At 43.7% G+C, this 25,313-nt stretch overlaps 2 protein-coding genes across 4 annotated transcripts in view; one reads left to right on the top strand and one right to left on the bottom strand.

The window, feature by feature from the left end:
• LAMA1 (laminin subunit alpha 1) overlaps positions 1–25,313 on the top strand; it is a 159,979-nt gene that overhangs the window by 95,681 nt on the left and 38,985 nt on the right. For all 3 annotated transcript variants that reach the window (XR_013831327.1, XM_079942780.1, XM_079942781.1), the window contains 16 exons: positions 730–915; positions 1,460–1,587; positions 2,227–2,347; positions 3,727–3,864; positions 5,941–6,062; positions 8,539–8,625; positions 8,929–9,122; positions 10,039–10,181; positions 11,857–11,946; positions 13,481–13,592; positions 15,264–15,426; positions 19,873–20,083; positions 20,481–20,597; positions 20,714–20,877; positions 22,818–22,953; positions 23,458–23,551. Coding sequence is in view for 2 of the 3 variants with exons in the window: in XM_079942780.1 (XP_079798906.1) it covers positions 730–915; positions 1,460–1,587; positions 2,227–2,347; positions 3,727–3,864; positions 5,941–6,062; positions 8,539–8,625; positions 8,929–9,122; positions 10,039–10,181; positions 11,857–11,946; positions 13,481–13,592; positions 15,264–15,426; positions 19,873–20,083; positions 20,481–20,597; positions 20,714–20,877; positions 22,818–22,953; positions 23,458–23,551 (2,206 nt within the window). In the remaining variant the exon portion in view is untranslated. The remainder of the gene's footprint in view (positions 1–729; positions 916–1,459; positions 1,588–2,226; positions 2,348–3,726; positions 3,865–5,940; positions 6,063–8,538; positions 8,626–8,928; positions 9,123–10,038; positions 10,182–11,856; positions 11,947–13,480; positions 13,593–15,263; positions 15,427–19,872; positions 20,084–20,480; positions 20,598–20,713; positions 20,878–22,817; positions 22,954–23,457; positions 23,552–25,313) is intronic.
• The window catches only part of LOC307197130 (uncharacterized protein), a 79,275-nt gene continuing 74,785 nt past the window's right edge, over positions 20,824–25,313 (bottom strand). The window contains exon 3 of the mRNA XM_079942784.1: positions 20,824–20,914. Within this exon, the coding sequence (XP_079798910.1) occupies positions 20,903–20,914 (12 nt within the window). The 3' untranslated portion in view covers positions 20,824–20,902. The remainder of the gene's footprint in view (positions 20,915–25,313) is intronic.

Below are 25,313 nucleotides of genomic sequence, written 5' to 3'. Positions count from 1 at the left end.
CATCAATTTTGAAAGTCTTTTAAAGTTCAAAACATATTCTTTTTCTTCTTAAAGCAGTCATTCGACAAACATCTATTGTTTTTACTAATAGAGGCGCAATGCAAACTTGGGTGCTCTGGCCCGAGAGGGTCTTCTCAAGAAATGGGCGCTCATTTTTGGGGGGGGGGACAGAGACTTGAAGGCATCATGTGCATCTTTGTTTATATAAATATAGCAGTCTGTATATGAATTCAGCCTGATTTTTAAAACTTGAAAATATGTGCTCTGATGGCTATACATAATTTTTAATTCAAAGGAGCTTGAAAGTAATTAGAATGACTGTTTTGTTACTTTGGAGCTTACCTTTGTTAGTATCATCAAGAGGAAACATTGGGAGGGGATGGCTGTGGCTGTGGCTTTGGTGATGGTGGTCCCATGGGTGTATACTTATCCCCAAATCCATCAAGCTGTATACAATACATAAGTACAGCTTTTTACAACCGATCACACCTTTATGATGCGGTTTTTAAAACTTTTGAAGGATCGCTTACTTAGGAACGATAGTCTAGGTCAATTTAACGATCCATAATTAAGTAGAATTAGAAGGAAACTCATATCAGACAACGTATTCCACCCACGTGATGTATTTTTAAGACACAAGATTTCTTTCAAATGGCAGCAGGCTTATGATAAAATAATTTTAAACCAGTGCTATGCCAGAGAAGTAAACAACACTGTACTCTTCGACAGCTCATGGCCTATGGCAGCAAACTACGGTACAGCGTGGCCTTCTATTCTTCCAGTGGGATCGGCACCTCCAACCTGGAGCCTCAGGTGCTCATCAAAGGAGGCCAGACCAGAAAGCAAGTCATCTATGTGGACGCGCCCGCCCCCAAGAACGGACTGAGACAAGAGCAGGAAGTGGGGATGAAAGAGGTGACCTAGCACTCTTTTCACACAGGCCCCTCGGGCTGGGAACTCTGCTCTGCATGCAATGAAATCATGAAGCTGCTGTAATAAGAGAGTGAAGAAGAAGGCTTTGGGTCAAAATTCCAGTGGGTTTAGCAGAACTTCTAAGAGAATTCAAATTTCACATTCTCAAGAAATGTATGTTAGGCTTATGTTAATTTAGTGCAAATTGCATCTTAAATCCTTTATCGTGGCACACGAGTCTCAACCTGTTTGGATATGATGGTCTGGAGTCTTTGGCTGCCCTTGAATTTGGAAAGTGTGGATTCCTTCCTCCAGCGGATGTTTACTGACTGTCTGCGTGGCTAGCGCTGCCAGAGGTGATGTGAGGCCGTTGATAAATGAGATGGTGCGGCTGCCACCCCTGGGAGGTGACACGAGAGCTTCCTCACTTAAACTCAGTGTCACTTAGAACTGGGCTCACTGCTGGAGAAATTTCTAAAGGAATTAAGTTCATATGCCTCTGAGGATCTGTACCCTGAATTTAATTGAATGTGCTTCTCATCCACAGAATTTTTGGAAATACTTTAACTCTGTTTCTGAAGAACCTGTCACACGCTCAGATTTTATGTCTGTTCTTAGCAACATTGAGTACATCCTCATCAAAGCATCTTATGGCCAAGGATTACAGCAAAGCAGGTACTTGGAAACTTCTGGAAGTTTCCAAATATTTTCCTTATTTGAAAGCAAACTGAAGGGATTTGATTCACTTTTCCTTCTATCTTTAATATATATATTTCTGTCCCTCACCAAAACCTTATTAAATGTTAATATTATTAGGAAATATGTGAAAAGTGACATAGATTATCCATCTCCTGTATTAATGTGGATATAACATGTAAGTACAGGATGGTGATATCTTCTATGTAAACAACAAAACAGTTCTGCTATTTTCTGCCCTTAAACTGCAATGCCCATTTCTCTGTCACAGGGCATCAAGAATGCTGTCCCCTGCTCATGTAGTACTACTCCCATAAAGAAAGCCGCCTAGGTTATGGCCAAGCTCGTACTTCAGATTCTTTTAGGTGTGCTTTCTCTAACATTATATTGAAGTTCTAAACTTTTGGCTGTGGACCTTCCCTGTATAATGACTAGTGTGCTTTTAGTGTGTTTTTATCTATTTCCTTTACAGCTCTGAGTAGGAACTACTCTCAAACTGGCAGGAAAGCTCTGGTTTCATATATGTGCCAACATTATTCAGTAATGTGCTGTTTCAAGAAAGTGTCTTTTTAAATATTAGTGTCTCCTCTCACATTTCTTAACCCAACGGTTTCACAGAATCTCAAATATTTCTATGGAGGTTGGCAGAAAGGCTGAAGAGTCGCACCCCAAGAGGGAGGTGGCATCCCTTTTAGAGAAGTGTCTCTGTCCTCCTGGCACAGCTGGATTCTCATGTCAGGTAGGGAGACTGTGGTTAACATCCGTTTCCTGGTTTGGGGTTGAAATATGCTTGTTACAGCAGCTCCGAGTGATGAAGAGAACTGTGTGTGTCTATTACATCATTTTTGCCTTTTAAAAATTACTTGTGGTAGAATAGGCATAAACATAAACTTCACCATCTTGACCATTTCTAAGGTGTACAGCTCAGTAGCGTTAAGTACACTCACACTGCTGTACAACCAATCTCCAGAATTCTTCATCTGGTAAAACTGAAACTCTGTACCCAGGAAACACTAACCCCCCTGGGCCCTCCCCCAGTCTCACCCTTCTACTTTCTATCCCTATGAATCTACTACTGTAGGCCCCTCATGTAAGTGGAATCATGCAGTGTTTGTCTTTTTGTGACTGGCTTATTTCACTTAGCATGATGCCCTAAAGATGGATCCATGTTGTAGCACGTGTCAGAATTTGCTCTTTTTTTTTTAAATTTATTTATTTATTTTTGGCTGCATTGGGTCTTTGTTGTGGGCTTTCTCTAGCTGTGGCGAGTGGGGGCTACTCTTCGTTGCAGTGCGCGGGCTTCTCATTGCGGTGGCTTCTTTTGTGGAGCACGGGCTCTAGGCACGTGGGCTTCAGTAGTTGTGGCACACGGCTCTAGAGCACAGCCTCGGTAGCGCTAGAGCGCAGAGTGGCTCTAGAGCGCAGCGTCAGTAGCTGTGGCGCACGGGCTTAGTTGCTCAGTGGAATGTGGGATCTTCCCGGACCAGGACTCAAACCCCATGTCCCCTGCATCAGCAGGTGGATTCTTAACCACTGCGCCACCAGGGAAGTTCCTTGCTTCCTTCTTAAAGCTGAATAATAGTCCATTGGATGGATGGACCACATTGTGTTCATCCATCCATTCATCAGTGGACACATGGGTTGCTGTCACCTGTGGCTATTGTGAATAATGCTGCTACAAACATGGGTGTACCAGTATCTCTCCAAGATCCTGCTTTCAGTTCTTGGGGTTTATACCCAGAAGTAGAATTGCTGGATCATGCGGTAACTCTGTTTTTAACTTTTTGATGAAACACCATACTGCTCCACAGTGCCACACCTTTCTAATTCCCACCAGCAAAGCACAAGGCTTCCAGTCTATCCATACCCTTGCCAACATGTTATCTTCTGGGGGTTTTTTGTTTTGGGTTTTTTGTTTTTTTTTTTGATACTAGCCATCCTAATGCGTGTGAGCTGGTATTTGATTTGCATTTCCATGATGATTAGTGTTAATGAGCATCTTTTCATGTGCTTGTTTAGTCATTTGTGTTTCTTTTTTGGAGAAGTGTGTATTCAAGTCCTTTGCGCATTTGTTAATCAGGTTTCTTGTTCATTTCCTTTGCTTTTGCATTCCCTCAGGACTGCGCACCTGGTTACCACAGAGGGAAGCTTCCAGAAGGTGATGGCAGGAGACCGCGCCCTCTGCTGGCTCCCTGTGTGCCTTGCAATTGCAACAAACACAGTGACACCTGTGACCCTGAAACGGGGAAGTGTTTGGTACGCTGGTTTGTTTGGGTACTTGCCTGACGCTTAGAATTAGAGCAGGCCCTGAGCATCTACATTTCCAGTTCGAGGTCGTACAAGCGTCTTGATTTAGAGTTTAAATTTAGCTAAATGTAAGATATATGTATATTTCCTTCAGAAAGGTCTAGCTAAGTGGTCTGATAATGTTGGTGGAAATTCTCTTATAAATTTTACTTCCTTGACTCTGTTTATGGACATCAATTTGGGAATTAGTCAAGTGTCTCTTTTTTTTGTTGTTGTTGTTTTTTTTTTGCGGTACGTGGGCGTCTCACTGCTGTGGCCTCTCCCGTTGCGGAGCACAGGCTCCGGACACGCAGGCTCAGCGGCCATGGCTCACGGGCCCGGCCGCTCCACGGCATGTGGGATCTTCCTGGACCAGGACACGAACCCGCGTCCCCTGCATCGACAGGCGGACTCCCAACCACTGCGCCACCAGGGAAGCCCGTCTCTTGTTTTTACTTGCAGTACTGGTGGTTGTAGTCAAAGTACGTGAGAACTTTCTGTCATAGAATTTGAAGGGTCACCTGGAGGTTTCAAAACGAGTTAATGTCAAAGTTGAAAATGTGTTTCTCTGTGTAAAGTGATGCCCTCTCCTTGCATTTGTTAAAAACTACATGTTGTCCTAGAGGTCTTAGTGTGCATTTGTTTCCTGGCCACCTACCCCTAGGCCGTCAGGGACACAAGGAGAGTTCTGACCACTGCAAAGGACCAAGTGACCCAGACAGAAGTCTTGTGTTCCTGAGGACAAACTCTTGCATCCAGGATGTTCCTTAAGCCGACGAGACCTTATTGATAACATAGAATAACCCGATATTCTTTCCCTACTCGTGAAACCTCATTCTTTCTGATAACTCATGTGGGAACATTGGTTCCTTGTCTAAATTGTGCCAAGACTAACCTGCTTCAGGTAAAATAACTCACTGAAGGAAAATGAGCTCCCCACCAAGAAAGACACACCAAAGCCTTAGAGATCTTGGCTGTGGCCCAAACACAGGAACCAGGGTTCCCACACCAGATCCATCTTCTTCTGTTTGGAAGCATCTTTCATATGTGGAATTTAAAGGCAGTCTCCACTGGGAAAACTCTTAAACCATAGCAGTGCCCAGGTGAATTTAGAAGCTGAAGCACTGCTTGGTTCTCCTCAGTTAAAAAGATGTGTGTTCACCTTGGCTGACTTCATTATATATCTGGAATTAAAGAATTATTCCAAGTCATTCAAGGTAAAGTGGACTTAATGAAGATGCAGATAGCTGCAACACTGTTAAAAAAGTTATTCATTCTAATCAGCTCACGCTCCGGGCAGAAGTAAAGTCCTAATACAGAAAATGAGAAAATCTCATTTAAGAATTTAAGGAGAATTGATTTCAGGCAACTTCAGGTGAGATGTAATTAGCTAAGAAGGTCCCTTGGCCAATCACGGGGACAAAAGTCACACGGATAGTTTGAGAAGTTAATTGGTTCTTTCATGCTGCATCTTTCCTTGGTGCAGCTAAGCACTTTGACAAGATTAGGTACTCCTAGGACATTAAATGATTCCCCTCCCTTTCCTGACCTACCAGAACAAAGTTCTCAGGTCAGTGGCTGACCTGTCAACTTATACTCAGGAAAGAACACAGCCCACTTAACCCACCGTCGATTTCTTGAATCATCTATCCGTTCTCTTCTGCCCTCTCAACCCTCCAGTGTGATCACTGAACCCCAACTATGCACAAATCAGTGCGCTTCACATCGCTGTTTGGGTCCCTATACATTTTAGATCCATATTTTAAGGCTCTGAAAGCTGGCCGCACTGGGTATATTTTCTATAAGAAGAATGTATCAATAACTTCTAGGTTGTGTCGGATGAATGCAATCTTATAATGAACGAAGGCCACAGAGCTGCCAGTGTGTCCAGGATTTTAAAAATATGAAGAAAAATGCTCACCCTTCCTTGAGAATTAAAAAAAGTCAACTGATATGAAACGTGGTAGTGCTGGGCTATTGCCAGATGAGAATGAGTTCTAACAGTTTCCCATTGTTTTCCTCTCCTTTTGAAACATGGGGCCCCAGAACTGCAGCCACAACACCGCCGGAGACCACTGCGATGTGTGTGCCCCCGGCTACTACGGGAAGGTGACGGGCTCGGCCAGCGACTGCTCTCTCTGCACCTGTCCTCACGGCCTCCCTGCCAGGTGAGCCTTGCAGGTGCACTGGCACGCCCGCACCACCCACTGCTGAAGGCGGGCTGCTTCCACTCTCAGCTTCACTTTCCAGGGTCTCCACGTGATCTGTCTTAATGAATACTCTGTGTGTGTCGAGAAAGGCTAATTTTAAGAAAAAGTGTTCATTCTTCCAACATTTGAGGAGAATCTTTTCAAAAGCAAAGTATCTGTGTGTTAGTTTTGAGTGTTAGAATGGAACCCATTAAAGAAAGGACTTTCAGGTTTTTTTTTTTTTTTTTTTTTTTGCGTTATGCGGGCCTCTCACTGTTGTGGCCTCTCCCATTGCGGAGCACAGGCTCCAGATGTGCAGGCTCAGCAGCCCAGCCGCTCCACATGTGGGATCCTCCCGGACCGGGGCACGAACCTGTGTCCCCTGCATCGGCAGGCGGACTCTCAACCACTGTGCCACCAGGGAAGCCCCAGGTTTTGTTTTTTTGAAGACTAATTTTAGCCTCCAACCTGTGGAACCAGTGTGCCTAGAGATGAATTGTTATTAATTTTATGAATAATGATACGAAGAATTCAGTTCCTGTTCAATGCAAGGGAATGGGGTTAGAATTTATACATGCTGATGTCTGATGAAGTGCGGAAATGCTGCACGGTAAGGAAATTGGGGCCAGGTTCTACCTCATACTCATGATGCTTGTATAGAGTTACCTGAACACATAAAAGAAACAAGAGATTTTAGGCAGGAATTGGAATATCCGTGGGTCCTCTTTGGTTGCAACAAAAACTGTAATTCATAAATAACATTTCATTATTGCTTAGAATATTTGACAAGGCATTGAACATGTATAGATCAAATACCAACTTTTGGTATACTAAAATGAAGTTTTCTTTTTAATATTTGTTCTAATCTTCTGTCTTTTATTGTCTCCAAGTAAGTGTTGCTTGACAACGAATACCTAATGAGAGGTACTGTGTAAACTGCTGTAAACTATCAAGCATCCTAAAATGTATTGCTGCTGCTATTTTTTGTATAAAACCTGCATATAAAGTTTGAATCATCAATTTCACTCATGTAATCTAAGCTATATGAATACTTGCATATGTGTATAAAGATGGGCATTGCTTGTACTCACAAGAAATTGGAGGAGGGCACTAAAATATCTCCCTACACGGGACTGATTAAATACCTAGAGTGTATTGTGGTACGTACCTAGAGTGAAATATTGTACCAACACTGAGAAAAGAATAAGGCATTATCTGTATGTACAGAATTGGAGGAATGGCCAATGGAATTATGAAACTGAACATACGGTGTGATGCCATTTTGGAAAACATTCATATCCGTATGTATGTCCATGTCCACAGCTCCATAGCTGTACATGCCCAGAGAAATGTCTGGACGGGTGTTTTACATTTCTGCTTTGCACAGTTCTATACTGTTTGTGTATTTTACTTCTTCAGTTACAGAAAGTCCACACCATCCCCACAGCACACCCCCTACACACACACACACGCGCGCGCGCGCGCGCGTGTGCTAATAAATTAGTACACTGTTAGGAAGAGACGGTGAGGGTGTGAACGTTCCGTGTGTGCTGTGCATCTGAGAGGCCTCGAAAGACGTGCTTTGTTTTCTACATATTTTGTGTTTTCACTGAAGTCTGTCCCTTTAGTGTTTAAGGAGGGAAAAAAGTCAGAAGTGAAGCAGGGCTCATAGCAACCCTGTAACTCATGCTGGGAACTTCTCTTACCGGCCAGATACCCCAGCTGTTTCTTTAGTGGTTTGCAGGTACCCAGCTGAGCCTCTAGTTGGTGATTTAAAATGTGGAGGCAGAGGCTATTGAGAAAAAGGAACACGCCAGAAGCTGCAGTCCCCGAGTGAGGGGTCACAATCTGAGTGGATCATCCCGTTTTTGGTGCTCTGTCCTTTTGCTGCTGTAGCCCATCGCCCGACTCCCCACCTTTAGGTCCAGTTACCCTGAGATCCCGCCCTCACTCTGCTTCTTTCCCCTGCTTTTCCCTCTTGCCTTTCACTGCAGTCAGGTGTATCCCCAGCGCTGGTCCAGCTCCCTTCTCCCTGCTGTTCCGCACGTTTGCGCACGTGCAGCTCTCTCCAGCCACCTTTTCATCTGATAAGTCAGATAATTCACGTACATCTCAGAACAAGCCCCTTTTCACCTGGGAAGCTTTCTTGTTTGGTGACTAAGTAGTTGTCTTCTGTAAATCGGGCTGCATCCCCTCAGCACTCACATGGTTGTCACTGGACAGGCATCTGTGAGTATCTTCTAGATACAAGAGATGCAACCGCTTGTATCGATTATGTGTTTATTTTCCTTTTTTTTGCCCCAAAGAGTATAAGCTCTAAAAAACTTGTCCAATTGTCCAGTGTCATCAGTTGTTTTTTAGGACAGTATCATGTACCCTAAGAGTAACGAATAAGTACCCTAAGAAAGATTTGAAGTTGTGTATCTGAAAATTCAAAAAAATTCTTTTCTTCCAGTTTTAGTCCCACTTGTGTCTTGGAAGGTGATCACGATTTTCGCTGTGATGCCTGTTTTCCAGGCTACGAAGGACAATATTGTGAAAGGTATGTCACCTGCCCCTTTTATACACATAGGACATATTTATGAACGTGATCGGGAGCCCTTATCAGTTTGGATGTGCGCGATTGATAATGCAAAATGAAACCCCCCGGGCATCAAAATAGGTAAATGCACTTCCTTGTGACCATCTCATCCTCCTTTCAGGAAATAAAATGCAGAATAAGGTGAGTGGCCTGTGTTCTCTGCACTTCATGTGGCAGAAGTGATTACTGTCCTTGGGAAGCTGCTCTGTGTATTTACTCACTGGTGTTGACCCTCCTGTCTGTCCTGCGTGTCTCCTTCTGCAGGTGCTCCTTGGGCTACCGTGGGAACCCTCAGATGCCGGGCGGCACCTGCCAGACGTGTGACTGCAGCCCGCATGGCTCTGTCCACAGTGACTGTGACCGCGGGTCCGGGCAGTGCGTCTGCAGGCCGGGGGCCACGGGGCTCCGCTGTGAGGACTGTGAACCAAGGCACATTCTGGTGGAGAGCGACTGTGTGTGTGGGTATCACTCCTCTCAAGGATGAAAGGTGGTTTCTCCTCCCAGATGGTTTCCCGGTACGGCGCCCAGTGGCGTTGGCAGGATAGAGAAAGTCCTACTTTATTTTAACGAATCATAGATTCCTTTGCATCTGCCGAACTGAACTCTGTGAAGTGCGTTTGGAGCCGAGGAGAAGGTTCTAGGATAACAGCATTTATCTCTCCATCACTATCAGCAGCACAGCAATGCCAGCTTCATGGTTCAGCTGGTTAATGTCCCCTCTAGTGGAGCCAAGGGTCAGTCAGAGCAGAGAGGACACCTGTGGCTGCTCATTTGTGTCACCAGATTTCACGTGTGGCCTCAGCTCTTGGCTGTTGTAGAATTTTTTTTCGCCAGTTCTGATTTATTTGAATAGCAAGTACGTGAGGTAGTGACCTTGGGATGTCTCCTCAGTGGTTCGCGGGGAAGGTAGGGAAGAAGCAAGGTCAGGATCATGGCAGTCCAGAGCTCTTTTGCTTTTCTTTGTGTGTTTGTCATTAGCAAGACACATCCGTTACTTTCTCCACTCCCCTTCATTTGTACTTGCTGAAGGTGTCTGCAAACTATCTGAGGAAATCACAGGCCAGGCCCTGACAGGACTTGCACTTGGAATTCATGGCCGTAGGTCCAAGTCAAAGATGGGCAAACGTGCTGTAAAGGTTGGAGCAGCGTTTCTGTGTGGCCCTGGGGAGTCACTAATGTGACCTGCGTCTGGGCGTCGTCATCTGAGAACAGGGGCTTGGGACCTGCTTACTTCCCGGGGCACAGTTGGCATGAGGATGAGATGGGATGAGTCCTCGGAAGCACTGTAGATGTTGTTATTACAGGATGCCATGCGCACACACGGGAAAACGTGCCGGCCGCTTTGCTTTAACTTGAACTTCCTTTACCCTGTAGCCTGTGACGATGAATGTGGAGGCGTGCTGCTGAATGACATGGACCATGTGGGTGATGCCATCGTCTCTGTGAACCTCTCCGGCATCATCCCTGTCCCGTATGGGATTTTGTCAAACCTGGAAAATACAACGAAATATCTCCGGGTAGGTACTAGGAATACAGAGATGGATAGAAACGTGTCATGGGGAGGTGAAGACTTGGCCTGACAGTAGGGGTCATTTTTTCTGTCCATGCTCCGCATAGGTGCAGGAGCCTCAGTCCCAGTGTCCAGCGCTGGTAGGCGCCAGGCCTTCCCCTGAACCTGACCGGGGACTGCATCATCCACATGATAACTCGTTTCACTGTGGGGCAGCTCTAATTGGTCAAGAATTGATCCATAGATGCCTCCTTGTAGATTCTTCCTCTGTGTTCCTCTTTCTCCTGCCTTTTGGAATAAGACAAAGTCCACTCACCCCTGTTTATAACAGGTCTTTGGATAGTTGAAAACAGCAGACCTAATACAAACACAGAAAAAGAATCAGGATGGCATCTTCTTTAATGTGCTGAATGAAGATGAACTATTTTCTGTCAGTGTATTATTCTTAACTGGAGTTGCAGGGCACAAAAGTTCCTCCTCCCTGGAAGACTATATGAAAATCTCTGAGGGTAAATCATCGTTTTATGTTTAGTTAAAATCTGTGTTTTGATCTGGGTCCAAAAGAAGGTGGGAAGGTAAGAAATTGACTTACTAGACAGTGTTTTTTCATTCTAATTGGGAAAACATGTGATTCTTAATTTGGCTTAAAGCCTATGCATTAGAATTTGAGATATTTAATTCACTGTGCTCTGCAGTAATGCGTGTGTGTGTGCGCGTGCGCACAGTGGAATCCCGCTGCTTCAGTGATCCACTCTTGTTAATCCCGGTCTTTTCTCTTTAGATATAATGGAGTTAAGAAAGGTTAGGAAACTCTAAGAGATGTTTCTATATTATTTTTCCTCAAATAGAACGAAATGTTTTGAAAGATAAGAAAAAAAAGGAAGGAAAGAAATGTTTAAGTTTTTTTTCCACTCACTATAGACACAGTCAGTAAGTACTACTCTGTCAGTTTGGGCTCCAGCAGTACAACTATATTTCTTTTTACCACGTGAAATAAACACTTGATTTCAACTTTAACTCTTTTTGAGTGATCTTCCCTCATTTAAACCACCTTGTTAATTCCCTTAAATGACTTTTTATGTTTATGTAAAGTTCTCAGGAGTTTAAAGTTGTGAACCCTTCACTTTTTCTTGTTTTCACTGTTGACCTACACTGCGACTTGGGCAAGTTGATAACTGTCTTGACCATAAACAATAATCTAGCCCCTTCAAGTGTTGTTGTAAGGTTTGAGTAAAGTCATACAAGTAAAGAAATTAGAAGAGTGTTGGCATAAATTAAGCACCTCGTTGTTAGTAATTATAAAGGCTTTTCTTTACTTAATACATTTGTATTTTAGCTTAGTAAGCATTTTTTGAGGTGTTAGCAATTATAGTTAAAATTTATGTGACTCTACTGTTAAGTTCGGCCCGACTCACCCAGGAATTGCAGCAGTTCAGTTCTGCATAACCCACCAGACTTTCAATTCATATCTACATAGGAAGTTCAGTGCAAAAGATGGCAGTATGGAACCATGTTGCTGAAGTCAGAACTTCAGTGAATGGGATTCATTTTATATTTTAATGCAATTTCAAGGAAAGGAGAATTTCTTTCTATGAACAAAAAAGGTAATAACAGGTGATTGTTAGTTAAGAACCAGAAGATTTATTTTGAAGCGTTATAATTTGTTTTCTTCATTCTTTTAGGACTCTTTTTTAAAAGAAAATATACAGAAAGAACTGGCAAAAATACAGCTTGAAGGTGTCTCAGAACAAACAGAGGACCTGCAAAGGAAGGTAAGTTCTTCACGTAAAGGGCCCGCTCCCCCACCCACTCCAGCCCTTGTGATCCCTTGCCGGTGGCTGCCTGGAAGGTTCTGATCAGACCAGGGCAGCCTCTTCCTCCCAGGAGCTGTGCTCCAGGTGCTTTGTGTTCAAATCGGTTCTGATGCTGCCAGCTTCTGTGCTTTATTGGGAAGAGGCTCCTGATTTAATTTCTGCTGTCCTGTCCACTGAGGGAGGAGTCGGGCTGCCACTTTACCATCACCTCTCATTTCCTCCTGGGAACCAGGGGTGGGCGGCATGAAAAGATGGGGCTTCTTCCCTGTCCTGGATTCACTGCACAAGGTGAGAACGGAGGTCCCCACCCCTGCCCCCAACACCAGCGCAGCTCCTTGTGTGGTGTCGGCAACACTCAGGCTTCAGCCCTGTGCTTCTGATTTGTGGACTTTGATGTCAGCAGGGGGTTATTTATTCTGTTTAGCCCATGCCAGATAAATGGTTTCTAGTGACCAAAAAAGAATCTGCTCATTTGCAGATGGTGAGGGAGGCCTATTGCTAAATTTATAATTTTCACTCATGGATTTTGTGTGTGTGTGTGTGCGCACGCGCACACACACACACACACATAGATATGCATGTATGCACATTGATATGTGTATGATAGTGTATCTGTGTATATATGTATCTTGTTTCTGTCTCTCAACATCCACACACGTATACAATCGTGCACCCTAAAATGTATTAGCCTGGAATTAATGATGATTTGGGAAGAGTTTAAGGGTTTATATGTGGGCCTTAAAGTACCTCTGCAAGCAAACATTTGGTAGGAAGTGATAAGCTGATGAAAATAAATTCTTGTATCCATTAAAGAAGATTCTCTTTGGATTTTGACTCGAAAACACTTTTAGAACCATTCTGAGTTACTTTATGTTCCTGGAAATTATGTTTGTAATTTATGAAACCTTTCTTCTCACAAATTAGAGCATTCCTAATAAAAATAACAGCTGAGAGCAGCTCTCAGCCCCTGGACTGCCGGCCTAACAGACATCATCCCATATGATCATCATGAAGTCCTGTGAGGCAGTGTCATTATTACTGCAGGTTACTGATGAAACTGGGAGGTATTGAGTACCAGGTCTCCAGCCTGGCAGAAGCAGGCCCATTTGCCTAACTCTATGTCTTAACTCCTTGACTAAGTTCTCACGGTCAGTAGAAATTAATAAGATTTTACTTTCTAGGTTCTGCATATTTGGGTCCTAAAGTGAACATGAGGTCTTCACAATGGAGACATTGGGGGAGTCTGTGGCTTCATGGCCAATTAGGTTGCCTTTAAAAAAATAGACCACCTTTTCTCACACAGAGTGAGCAGTAAATCATTTCATGAACGACCTCGTCCACTTCCAACTGTTGACTTTAGCATAGGTGATGGTGTACATCTTCATTCTGTGTTCTGGAATATGTTTGTTGCTTAAAAGAGACAACATCTGGAGTGCCGAAGTTCACGTTGTATTCAAAGTCAAACTAAACTGAGGCCTTTATTTTCCATCAGCTGGACAGAGTGTTAACACGGAGCCAGCACGTGACCAGGGCCACTGAAAGGATCCTCAACAAGAGCCGTGACCTCCTGACGTTTACGGAGAAGCTGCAGGCAGACATCCAAGGTAGTGTCCTCGGAGCCTTGTCTGGCGTGTCTGGCTTCCTCGGTAGGAAAAGCTTATTCGCTTCACTCAGCACATGAGTAACCATGTCCTAGACTCCTAGACTGGACACCTGGAGCCTTCCCAGTGTCCACATCGTTGTCTTTCATTGAGAGTTTTATCTTTTAAAAAATGGATGTTTCCTTTTTTCTTTTCCACGTCATGCCGTACACTTCGGTCCTTAGTATCAAATAGATATGGTGCCTCCCCAACCATTATGAATTTGTCAAATGAACACTTATTAAACGGAGCACATTTGCCGAGTGGTGAGCCGAGGTCCAACAACAGACCACTAGAGAAGATGAGATAGAGCAGTTGATTGCTCGGGGGGGTCCAGCCTGAGGAAGTAGCCAGCCCATCTCAAGGGGCCACACGACGTGGTCAAGGCAGGGTGCAGGCAGAAAGTGGGAGTTGGTACCTGGAGTGCAGGCCTTTATTAGGGTCTGTGCGTGGAGAGCTTTGGGGTTCCTGGGCTAAGGCCAGATTGGCCAATCCAAAGCAAAAGAGCAGGGTTTTGGTAAGTCCCCAGGGACCTTATCTACGGGGCATGGAAGGGGAAGGTGCTGGGAGACAGGAAGACTGTCGATCACTAGGGCCATTGGGGAAGTCATATCTAGAACTTACATTTGCTTTGCCTCTGCGGCTGCGTCTAGGGCATATGCTTGCATGAGGGGCCAGTGTTAGTTTAAGGTCCCTGAAGGCCACTTAGCTGAATGAAATGGACACAGAGGCAGCAATACCACAGAGTAGCTTAGCTAAACTCTCAACACCATCTCTCTGCCCAGAATAGGAGTTGATGGGATTTGGAGCTTCAGTGTGGTCCCAAAGTATGTCCTAATATCAGAGTAATTTACTCCCTACTCAACTGGGATGTCCCATCTGATCTGGCTTTTAGAATGCTACTGTCAGTTTTTTGGCTACCAGAAATTCTGGCTTTTCTTTTTGGGTTATGGTGTAAGGGCATAAAACGCGTAGACTCCAATACGAATCAGACTTTATAGGGCAAAAGGTAAGGGTATTATTAGAACAAACGACACGGTTTTTAGAAAAGAGTAATATCGGGCTTCCCTGGTGGCGCAGTGGTTGAGCCCGCCTGCCGATGCAGGGGACACGGGTTCGTGCCCCGGTCCGGGAAGATCCTGCATGCCGCGAAGCGGCTGGGCCTGTGAGCTGTGGCCGCTGGGCCTGCGCGTCTGGAGCCTGTGCTCTGCAACGGGAGAGGCCGCGGCAGTGGGAGGCCCATGTACCGCCAAAAAAAAAAAAGAAAAAAAGAGTAGTATCAAGTACTGGTGGTTTGTTTCTGCAGTAAATATTACTGAGTGCTTCTACATGCAGATGTTCGTGCCAGGGGCAGGGAATGCTGCCGTGAGCATGGTAGGCACAGCCCCTGCCCTTACAGTTTATGGGTACTGGGGAAGCAGACATGAAATAAACCAGTAATCCCAAGTCCATGAGTGTTTTGACAGAGGATGTCCAGAGTGCATTGGGATATATGGGCTGACCTGGCCTGGCTAGAGGTTCAATCCAGTTTAGGTGAGCAGAGCAGGCCTTATTGGAGAAGGTTCTAAGTTTTTCCATTTTAGTACTGTCCATTTTTGAGAAACTTACTCAATGATAGATATATTTTCTCCGTAGAAATCATCGAAAGGGCAACAACTCTAAATCAGACCTTGGATGAAGATGTCCAGTTACCCAGTTCTACTCTTCAGAATATGCAAAAGAACATTACTTCATTGCTGGAAATCATTCAGAAAAGGAATTTCCTGCAGTTGCACCAAAATGCCACTCTTGGACTCAAGTAAGTGCCTGAATACCATTCATGACACAACCAATTAGAGGTAGGAACTTGAAAGCTGAGGGGGAAGGAGGCACGTGGAGGAGAAGGAAAGAAAGCTCTCAGTGGGGCAGAAGGTCATAGGAGAAGAGCTGGGTGCTGGCCCCTCCACAAGAGAAAAGTGTGATCAGTAGAATTGCTATCTTTGCTATTATGTCATAGGTTCGGTTTTTCTCTGCGACCCTAAAACAGCATTTCTACTTTGTGTGAACAAAAAAAAAACCTCATGATACTGTCTTTCTTGAAGATTAAGTGTAATGCTGTAAACTCTCATGGAAGCAGACACAGGCAGTGGCTACCACTGAGGCTGTGAACTCTAGGACAGTTTGGCATCATGCCAGATTAATTTAGCTCAGTCATGCACACTGTCATCAAAACCCATGATGTGAAATGACAGATCACAAAGAATTGTTAGACATGGTCACTAGGAGCTTGTAATTTGCTTTCAGGCTTTTTTCGTAGTATTTTCACACGGTAATTACTTGATGTAATAGCAAAGCTATCTCTCTGCCAGGTTGTGATAAATGTCTTAAGTACTGGTTTAGTCACATAATACTCCATCAAAACTCCAGTCTCTATAGTGAGATGTTTAAACTATTTTTAATATATTTTACTGTTTTAAATAATGTTGTAATGAACAACTTAGATAAGAATCTTTTTCTGTATTTCACATTATTATTTTATCAGGGTACATGTTAAGGAGTGAAATCATTTAGCCAAAGAGTTTGCATTTTGAGGAGTCCCGACTTACATTGCCAAATTATTTTCTAAAACGTTTTTAAAAACAACATCCACTTCTACCGGCACACACGGGAGAGCTGAGCTTAGACATCTTTTTTCATCATTGAATGGGATTTTTGACGTTGTTAATTTGTTCTGTGAGAAACAAAAGGAGGAACTTATGTTGCATGGGATTTGGAGAGGGGACTCATAATCTAATTACTAGAACATTTGTTAGGGCCCAAGAAGGGCCCTGAGAGGACTATGGACTGGTCGAGGGGGGCTCAGAAGTGGGCGAGGACCCAGGGGATGGGGAAGGGGCCGCCATCTACAGAGCACCTCTTCTGTGCTGGGTGGTGTAGACTGCACCCCTCATGGACTGCAGGGGCTCATCCCCGCCACCTTGTTAGGTGGGAAATATCCAGCTGGAGAAACTGAGGCCCAGAGAATATTAGTAGCTTGCCCCACGTGCAGGACAATATGAAATCTGGCTACACACCTAAATCTGTCTGACATTAAACCGTTATTTTCCAGCCCTAAACAACAGGAAGTACACTTTAGACCCAGTCCATAGAAGATGGGTGGGTGGAATTTCCATGGTCAGCTCAGAGACCATGGCTGTGTACCTACACTAGATTGTAATCACCTCTCCCTGACCCAGCCCCTCCCCTGCATCCTCCCTTCACTGGATGCATGGTGTGGGGACCCCCACAGGGAAAGGCTCATACCTCCATGCAGGTGGTCCCAGGACCCGCCTGCAGTTGAGGCAGCCACCCCAGGGCACCCTGCTCTCTCCCCACCTTCCTCAGCTCCCCACTGCCTCCTGGACAACATGTAAACATCACGTATTCATTCCAGCCTCCCTCTTCACTCACCATCTCCCCCCATCCACCCGGCTCCAGCTCATCCTAGGCTCAAGGTCCTCCCAGCACCACACGTGGTCGGTCATCTCATTCATTCTCTCCCTCGGCTGCACGTCTCTCCCTCAGATGGGGAATCCCTGCAGATCCCAGGAGTCATTTTGCAGGGGTCCTCCCCCCACCAGTACCTTCCATGGTCATGTCATTCGGTCAATAAAGTGGATTGAGCCCACAGGTGTCCCGCATTGTGCTAGGACTTGGGGACACAAAAGAGAACAATAAAGCCTTTTGCCCACTAGGAGCTCACAGTCCAACTGGGAAAAGTTGACTTACTGAGTAGCAGTTGAGAGGAATGGGAGAAGGCAGGGGGCCCTCTCCCCACCTGTGCCCCCTGACCCTCGTCCCCACTAGGCCCTCCTTCTGTCACCCTTTCTCTGTCATTGTAGCTCTTCTATTTCTATTTGGAATTAAGTTATTAATAAGATTCTTAAACTCTTTCTTTAATTTGTAAGTTAAATTATTACTACTGAGACTTTTATTTTAAAAAGATTTTTAAATGCATTCTTAGGCCTCCACTTTCTTCCATAGATAATCCGTGTACTTAAGTCATTTCAAATTTCATGGATTATTTTAGGACTTATTTCTCAGCCTTTTTATTATAATTCTTAGAAGATTGATAATTTATGCTGAAGTACGGCAATCCTGTAAGTGAGAGTACTTGGCACACAATCTAGTTGCTTATTGTGCATGTGTCAGGGTCCCCAAGGCCACCTCCACATTCAGAGTTTCACCAGGACTCCTGTGACTCAGGGCTGAGATTTCCTAGAGTGGCGTATTAAGGATGCACCGCTGGATCATGAGGAAGATGCAGGGGAGCTGGGAGGAGCCCATGCAGGCTCCCTACACTCTCTCCATCCCAGGAGGGACCACGGAGCACACTCTCCCCCCAGCAATGAAAATGCAGCAGCTTGTGTGTGATGCCCAGGGAAGCCCATAGAGTTCAGCATCTGAGGTTTTCAGTGGGGGCTGGTCCCATAGGCTCCCTCTGCCCAGCACATACCCACATTCCAGACTCCCAGGAGGGAAGCAGGTGTTCAGCCCAAACCACATTGTTTGCACAAACAGTCGAGGCAGTGAGCCACCCTTATCAGTCAGGGGACAGCGGGAGCACTTGCAGACGCCAGCCGAGGGCCAGCCTGGCAAGCAGGCCTTTCTAAGGGTAGCCAACTCCGGCCTGCTATCTTTCCCTTTACTGCACCCTGTAAATTATCCTTTGTAGCTGTGTTTCCCAACTGTTTTCCACGCAGGTGTCCCCACACCATTCAAAAGATATTTCAGTAAAGAAATGTGTCCTCTGCCTAGATAATTTGGTAAATGCAGTGTCTTAAGGAGAGACAAGGTCTTTACTACAAGTCTTCAGGCTGATGTTTCAGGATCTCCAAAAGGAGCCTGGAGAACACAGCTAAATGTACTGCAGCACGCAACCCTTTCTCATGGAACTTGCTTACCTGTTCACGGCACTAGTGTTGTGGAGAAACGCAGTTTGAAAAACACTGTTTTACTGTGTTAACTAAATAAATTTTACAAGAAGAAGCTAAGAGTGCTGAGGGCTTTTGTGTTTTTTCTTTTTAGTCTTTCAAGTCACTGCTGACTATATCATTTCATCTGATCACAGTTTAGGTGGTAAATTCATTTCATAGATGAAAACTTGACCTCTATATTTAAATTTCTTTGAGAGATATCTTCTTTAACAATGTGAATTGACAGATTCATGGCCACATGTTAGGAATATATTGGATTTATTTGTGTGTTTCCCATGTGCTCTTTTTGGTTCTTGTTGCCTGTATCATAATGCAACATCTTGCTATCATTTTTATAATCATTAAAAATCATAAGAATGTTCAAATCATTCCTGATAATGCTCAATGATGTCAGAGTTCAAATATGTATCTTTGGAAAATGTTTTTTTGTGGTGTTTAGCCCAGCGATCTGATGATATGTGAAAGCTAAGGGTGATTTACAAGGCATTTTCCATGAAATTTTTCAAAGTTCTTCTGACAAATTGAAGCAAGAAGTTAATGGGATATATTCAACCACTGCAAAGTTCTGTAGTATGAAAACTGTATCATTCTATAGAGCTTTAAGTTTGATTGAAATAGCAATTTACAAAAGAATAGGGGAAAATATCTTTCGATTTCCTAAAGCTTGCTTTTATCAGTGGTACAAATTATATCTTTATTGGCAATTTGGATTTGAAAGTTTTTATAAAATCTGTTTTTTAACTAGCTGCAGAAAAACTTTTATGTTGTATAAATACACTGGTAACTTGAGAGCAAATCACTGAAGAGTCTCCTTTTTTCAATTTCTGGCCATATTATAATGAAAGATTTCAGTTGCCGTCACTCACAGACTATGGTCCCAATTTTCTGAATCAAGATTCACTGAGATGGTTTCTTTTAATTCCATTACTAAAATACGTTAGTAAGTTTGTGAATAAGGAGAGTTTATTAAGGATAAAATGTAAATCTGCCATACTAATAGCTGTCTTAGAAAAATTGTTTCCCTTTTTAGGAGATTACAAGGTACCACTTAGGACGTCACAAAGAAACTCAGAACGATTATGTAAAAGTCTCTTCCACTATCGGGGTCAGGGGGAGTGGTGGTGGGATGAATTGGGAGATTGGGATCGACAGATATACACTAATATGTATAAAATGGATAACTAATAAGAACCTCCTGTATAAAACAAAAAGTTTCTTCCACTATCATTTCAATGATACGAGCTTTGTTGTTCATTTCTTACCATGTGAACCGTCTATTATTTTCCCAGGGCTGCTGAAGATTTATTGTCACAAATACAGAAAAATTACCAGAAACCACAGCAAGAGTTGGAGGTGTTAAAAGAAGCAGCAAGCAGCCTCCTTTCAAGACACAGCAGTAAAATGCAGGCCGCAGAAGAGCTCCTGAGGGAGGCAGAGAGGAAGACCCAGGAAAGCAGGCGCCTGCTGTTCATTGTCAGGGCCAACCTGCGAGAGTTCAGCGTGAGTCTTACCAGCTCTCTCCCCATTAGAGCTGGTACCACATTCTCCCATGTAAATGATACCAGTCTTAGCTTCTTAAAAACTGAGCCCCGGGGCTTCCCTGGTGGCGCAGTGGTTGAGAGTCCGCCTGCCGATGCAGGGGACACGGGTTCGTGCCCCGGTCCGGGAAGATCCCACATGCTGCGGAGCGGCTGGGCCCATGAGCCATGGCCGCTGAGCCTGCGTGTCTGGAGCCTGTGCTCTGCAACGGGAGAGGCCACAACAGTGAGAGGCCCGTGTACCGCACAAAAAAAAAAAAAGAGCCCCGAAGGCTAACTTCAGCACATAGTGTCAGGCACCGCGGTTCAGAAACCGACTTGCTTTTATGAAGCATCCTTAGAGGTGATTTTTGCTACAGGATAAAAAGCTGCGTGTTCAAGAAGAACAAAACTTGACGTCAGTGCTAATCGCAGAAGGAAGAGGACTGCTTGATGCTGCCACTGCACCTGCAGATGCTTCAGGAAAGGCTCTAGCAGTAAGTCCCAACTCAGCACAGCTGCAGTACCCAAAGTTTCCAAAGAATCTTCCCACGTCTCAGATACATTGTTAAATAGTTGCACATGTAGTCACAATGTTAATTTCTCTATGTAGCAGTTAGAGCATCACCGGGATGAGCTGCTTCTATGGACTGCCAAAATCAGGCACCACGTAGATGACCTGGTCATGCAGATGTCCAAAAGAAGAGCACTGGACCTTGTCTACAGAGCGGAGGATCATGCCACTGAGCTCCAGAGACTGGCAGGTGCTCTGGACAGGTGAGACCACACCTTGCAGGAGTTCTCAGGTTGTGATCTGTGGATCAGAGAGAAAAAGCATGGCTATTTTGATCACAGTGTTGAGTGAAATTCTTTTTTTGTCTAAAAATGAAGACTTCTCTTTTATTTCCATGGCAAGGAGGATTTTCTCCCATGTCTGGTAACGTGGTTGACCATCAGCAGGACCGTATGATGGAAAAATGCAAACTGAACCAGATAGGAATGAAAACAAATATTATGCTCTGATATCAAGCCATCGAGGCCTTAAGTATCTACCTGGTGCTCAGGACTTTATTGTTAGGTTGCCTATGGACAGAACCAGATATTGACTTATTTTTATACATCTTGTCTTCTTGGACCTTGTGATCCCGCGGGCTTTATGCGTGGATGCAGGTAGTGGTTGCCCGTCCCGGGCTATTAGAAGTGTTGGGAATCTATTTTCCAACTACTGAAAGATACCATCTCCATTACTTTCTACTACCTGAAGGTCTACCATTGTACTATCATAATTTTAACATATATTTTTGGATATTTGTCAAATATATCCTCAGCTTGTTAGAAATACCTTTAAATGAGAAGCACAGCTTTAGGCCAATGGTTCCCAAATTGTTGCAGCAATACCCTGGGGAACTTCAAAATACTGATGCCTGTGTCCACTTGCCTCTCTCCCATCCCCCGAAGACTGTGGGGTGAGAGCTGTACTTTTCCTTTTTTTTAAGATACTCAGGTGACCTAATGTGCAGCAAATGAGGGAATCGGGGTTTTAGGCCTTATCAGTGATTTACACAATATTGTTAGTTGGTACATTTATTTCTTTTAGAATCTGTTATAAATTATGAGTGGAAAAAGTCTGGACACACTAGAATATGTGTGTTTCTGTGTGTTGGGTGTGTTTTGTGGAAGGAGAAAAATAAATATTTTTCCAGTTTGAGGAATGCTGCCATAAAAGATTAGCCCACACAATGAAAGCAATTGAAAACGATGTATTGAATAACATAGACTATTGCTTAAATTATGTGCTGCATTGAGCACTACCGCCTGTGTCTGCCATCGGAATCAGAAAATGGAATTACATACTCATTTCTTCTCCTTTTTTCATCTTTCATCGTTTCCCAAGAGACAAAAGAATGTTCTGATTACAGGCATAGCTACAACAAAATCTTTATTACTTAGTATGAGTAGTAAAAGTAATTTGGTATGATACGTAAAGTTAAATAACATTATTATCTTTTATTTATAAGTCACTGAATTTTGCCAGTGAAGTAGTAACAAGTAATAACTGCTGGTGTCTGGTTTGGGAATCACGCAACTCAATAACCTCGGGAAGAAAATGAAGTAGGTTACTCAGCAGGCAAAGATGTGTCAATTGTCAGATTTCATTTTGAAGCTAGAGTGAGCTGGATGAAATTGCACCATTACCAGCTGGCAACTTCTTGAGTGATTTGCCCACTTACAAGAGTAAAGTTCAGATGATTGAAATATTATCTGATGCTCTTCCAAAACCCCTAGTGAATTTCCTCAAATCGGTCTATACTATTTGAGGAATAAGATTCAGCATCCTCATATATGCTTAGGAAAGCCTTTTTTGTTTTTTTTTAAATTAACACATGCCGTAGCAGGAGAGATTACAGCCAATGCAAACATGCAGCGGCACCCCAGACACACGCAGGGGGTTTGAACAGAGATCAAAGAATGGATCGTTTAAAAGATGGGACACAGCAGTCGTCTCTTCTTTGGGTGTTAATTAAACAGCAGTTCTTAGTGTTATCACTTCTTAAGATTACTTTTGGAGTTCGAGGGGAATCCACATGTTGACATGAAATCCTGTCTTCCTCGTTGATGATAATTCTCTAAGGGGGAAGAAACTGGAAGGCTTTTAAGAATAGTGGGGTAGTTCAATTTAGTTGATCATAACATCTCTAAATATGTTGATTTCACAGTGGCCTTGGAAATGTTAGTCACGTGTCCCTAAATGCGACCAGTGCAACCCATGTCCATTCCAACATCCGGAGCCTGATTGAAGAATCAGAGAAGTTGGTGAAAGATACTCTCAGGACTGAAAGAAAGGCGAGCGTGGTAAGAAATGCCCTGGGGGCTTCCGTGTGCGCCTTCCTTTTCTGGGCACTGTGGGGCAGCGATCCTGCCATGAGGTGCTTGAGCAGACATGCAGTGGCTTAAATCTATGCTTGTCAACATTCTTTTTCTGGTGGGATCTGTTTAAGGCTTCTGTCATCATGTGATGTAAGTTTTCATTTCCTAAGTCATAAATAATTCTTAGAACAAAAATGATAATGCTACTTGATATCCACTTGAGACAGCTTTTCTTACCTGTGGTGAAGATCTGCATTTAATGGCTCTTTTTGTGTTTATAGATTTAAAAATGGCTGTGTTCCTTCTCTTCAGCCACAAACTGGAACATATATTAAACATAAGATAGGACAGTTTAAATTGTCCCTGCCTGTTATCTCGCTGACTTCCTTGTTTGGAACTACACTGGAGGCTATTCTGATAGAATGGAATTGCTTTCTCCACCTCCGCCCTGCCCTCCAGTTGCTATGTTTAAATTGTTCTGTTTTACAGGCCTCAGAATCTCTTGTTTCTAATGGGAAAGCGGCTCTCCAGCGCAGTGCTGAATTTCTAAAAGAAGGCAATAGCCTGAGCAGAAAGCATGGAGGTCAGTTTCCAGCTTGGACTGTGTTGATATCGGAGTGATTGTGGACACATCTCTGAACATACTTCCAGAACATTCATCTTTCCTGGAGCAATTTGAAGCTTAACATTTCTTTGTCACAATAATATTCCAGTTTCCTATCATAGACACATCATATAATTTTTATTTTAGTGATATCTCATTTAATGTGCAGTCCCCTCCAATCTTCCATAGACTCGATAATCCTTCCGTGAGAACCAAAATCTCTACTCGCTGCTTTAGTGCCTGAGCCCTGGCTGTTCTTCATAGCGTTTGTCAGGTTATCTGTGATTTCATGTGCTTCTCTATTCATCTCTCAGGGTTTCACAGTTTCTTGAAGAGATGTATTATGGTTTGTTTTTTTTTTTTTTTTGCGGTACGTGGGCCTCTCACTGCTGTGGCCTCTCCTGCCGCGGAGCATAGGCTCCGGACGCGCAGGCTTAGCGGCCATGGCTCATGGGCCCAGCCGCTCCGTGGCATGCGGGATCTTCCCGGACCAGGGCACGAACCCGTGTCCCCTGCATCAGCAGGTGGACTCTCAACCACTGCGCCACCACGGAAGCCCAAGATGTATTATGTTTGATTCCTCTTGTGTCTTCTTCATAGGGCTAATGTAATGTTAGACTCGTGATAGGTTCTTATTAAATAATTACTGAATTAAATCATTATTGATTTATCTATTTAAAAAAATACCTGTGCAGTTTCATTTTTCCCAAGAGTTTCAGTAAGCAGTTTTGGCATATGTAAGAGTTATCCAATAAGCATAACACAAAATGGCAGAGGAATCTGTTGTGTAAGAGAAACATACAAGTTTTATAACGTATAGTGTACCTGTCACCTTAATATATTCTAATACAACAAAAATATTGTCTTTTCCTATGGGAGTAAATGGTGGGCCATAAACAAGGCTCATACCCCTTAGACTACTTCCATGTCCAGTCCTGGACCCTTCCACAGCCAAGGGCTTGGATAGGTGCATATTTTTTGTTTCTTTGTGAGTGGCACAATTTAGAATTTATGTTCATCTCAAAATATAAAAAGTCCCTAATTCTCAATCATAAAGGTTTAAACACAAACTCTAGCATCGCTGCTGATGGGCGGTAGCTTTACTTTACATAACTAAAGGTGTTTTGTAGGCCACAAAATAGTGAACTTTCTGGCAATTAAAATTTTATGCAGAACCATCATGTTCATCGTGGATTTTATCAATAATTTATTTTTTAACCAGGTGTTCAGAATCCAAATGTGATTGTGTATTATGAACAGCAATTTTAAAAGTAAAAGCTTTGATCCAACAGCTTTGATCAAACATGAAGGAGGACGAGTTGAGTGCCTATTGGGTGGTCAGAAGGGAGCAGGAAAGTAGGGGAGGGACCCTGGCTGAGAAGCAGGTGGGGGACTGAGAAGAAGATTCCAGAGCAGGAGCCCATGTTTGGGGTCTTACAACCTAGGGGACAAAGGTGGCCAGGACTTGGGTGTGGATAGGAAGTTAGTAAGTCTGATTAAGACTGAGTGACTTAAACACGGCTTTTCACCCTAGAGCTCTAATTAAATTGGACACGAATTTAGGAAGAAATGTTAGTGCGAAGGGAAACAAAGTAGAAAAGATGATCAAGTAAGCCCCAAAACACACAATTTTTATAATGAGTGGTGGTAAGTCTTGCTGGAAAAACTTTCAATATTTGGGGTCTCTGTAGAAAGCTGCTGATTTTATCGATGGGTCAGGAATGATAAAGCTCTCATCTAG

Source organism: Stenella coeruleoalba (assembly GCF_951394435.1).
Source record: "Stenella coeruleoalba genome assembly, chromosome: 14".
Lineage (NCBI taxonomy): Eukaryota > Metazoa > Chordata > Mammalia > Artiodactyla > Delphinidae > Stenella > Stenella coeruleoalba.
The sequence above is the reverse complement of the archived record's forward strand: the minus strand, read 5'-3'. Positions and strand labels throughout refer to the sequence as shown.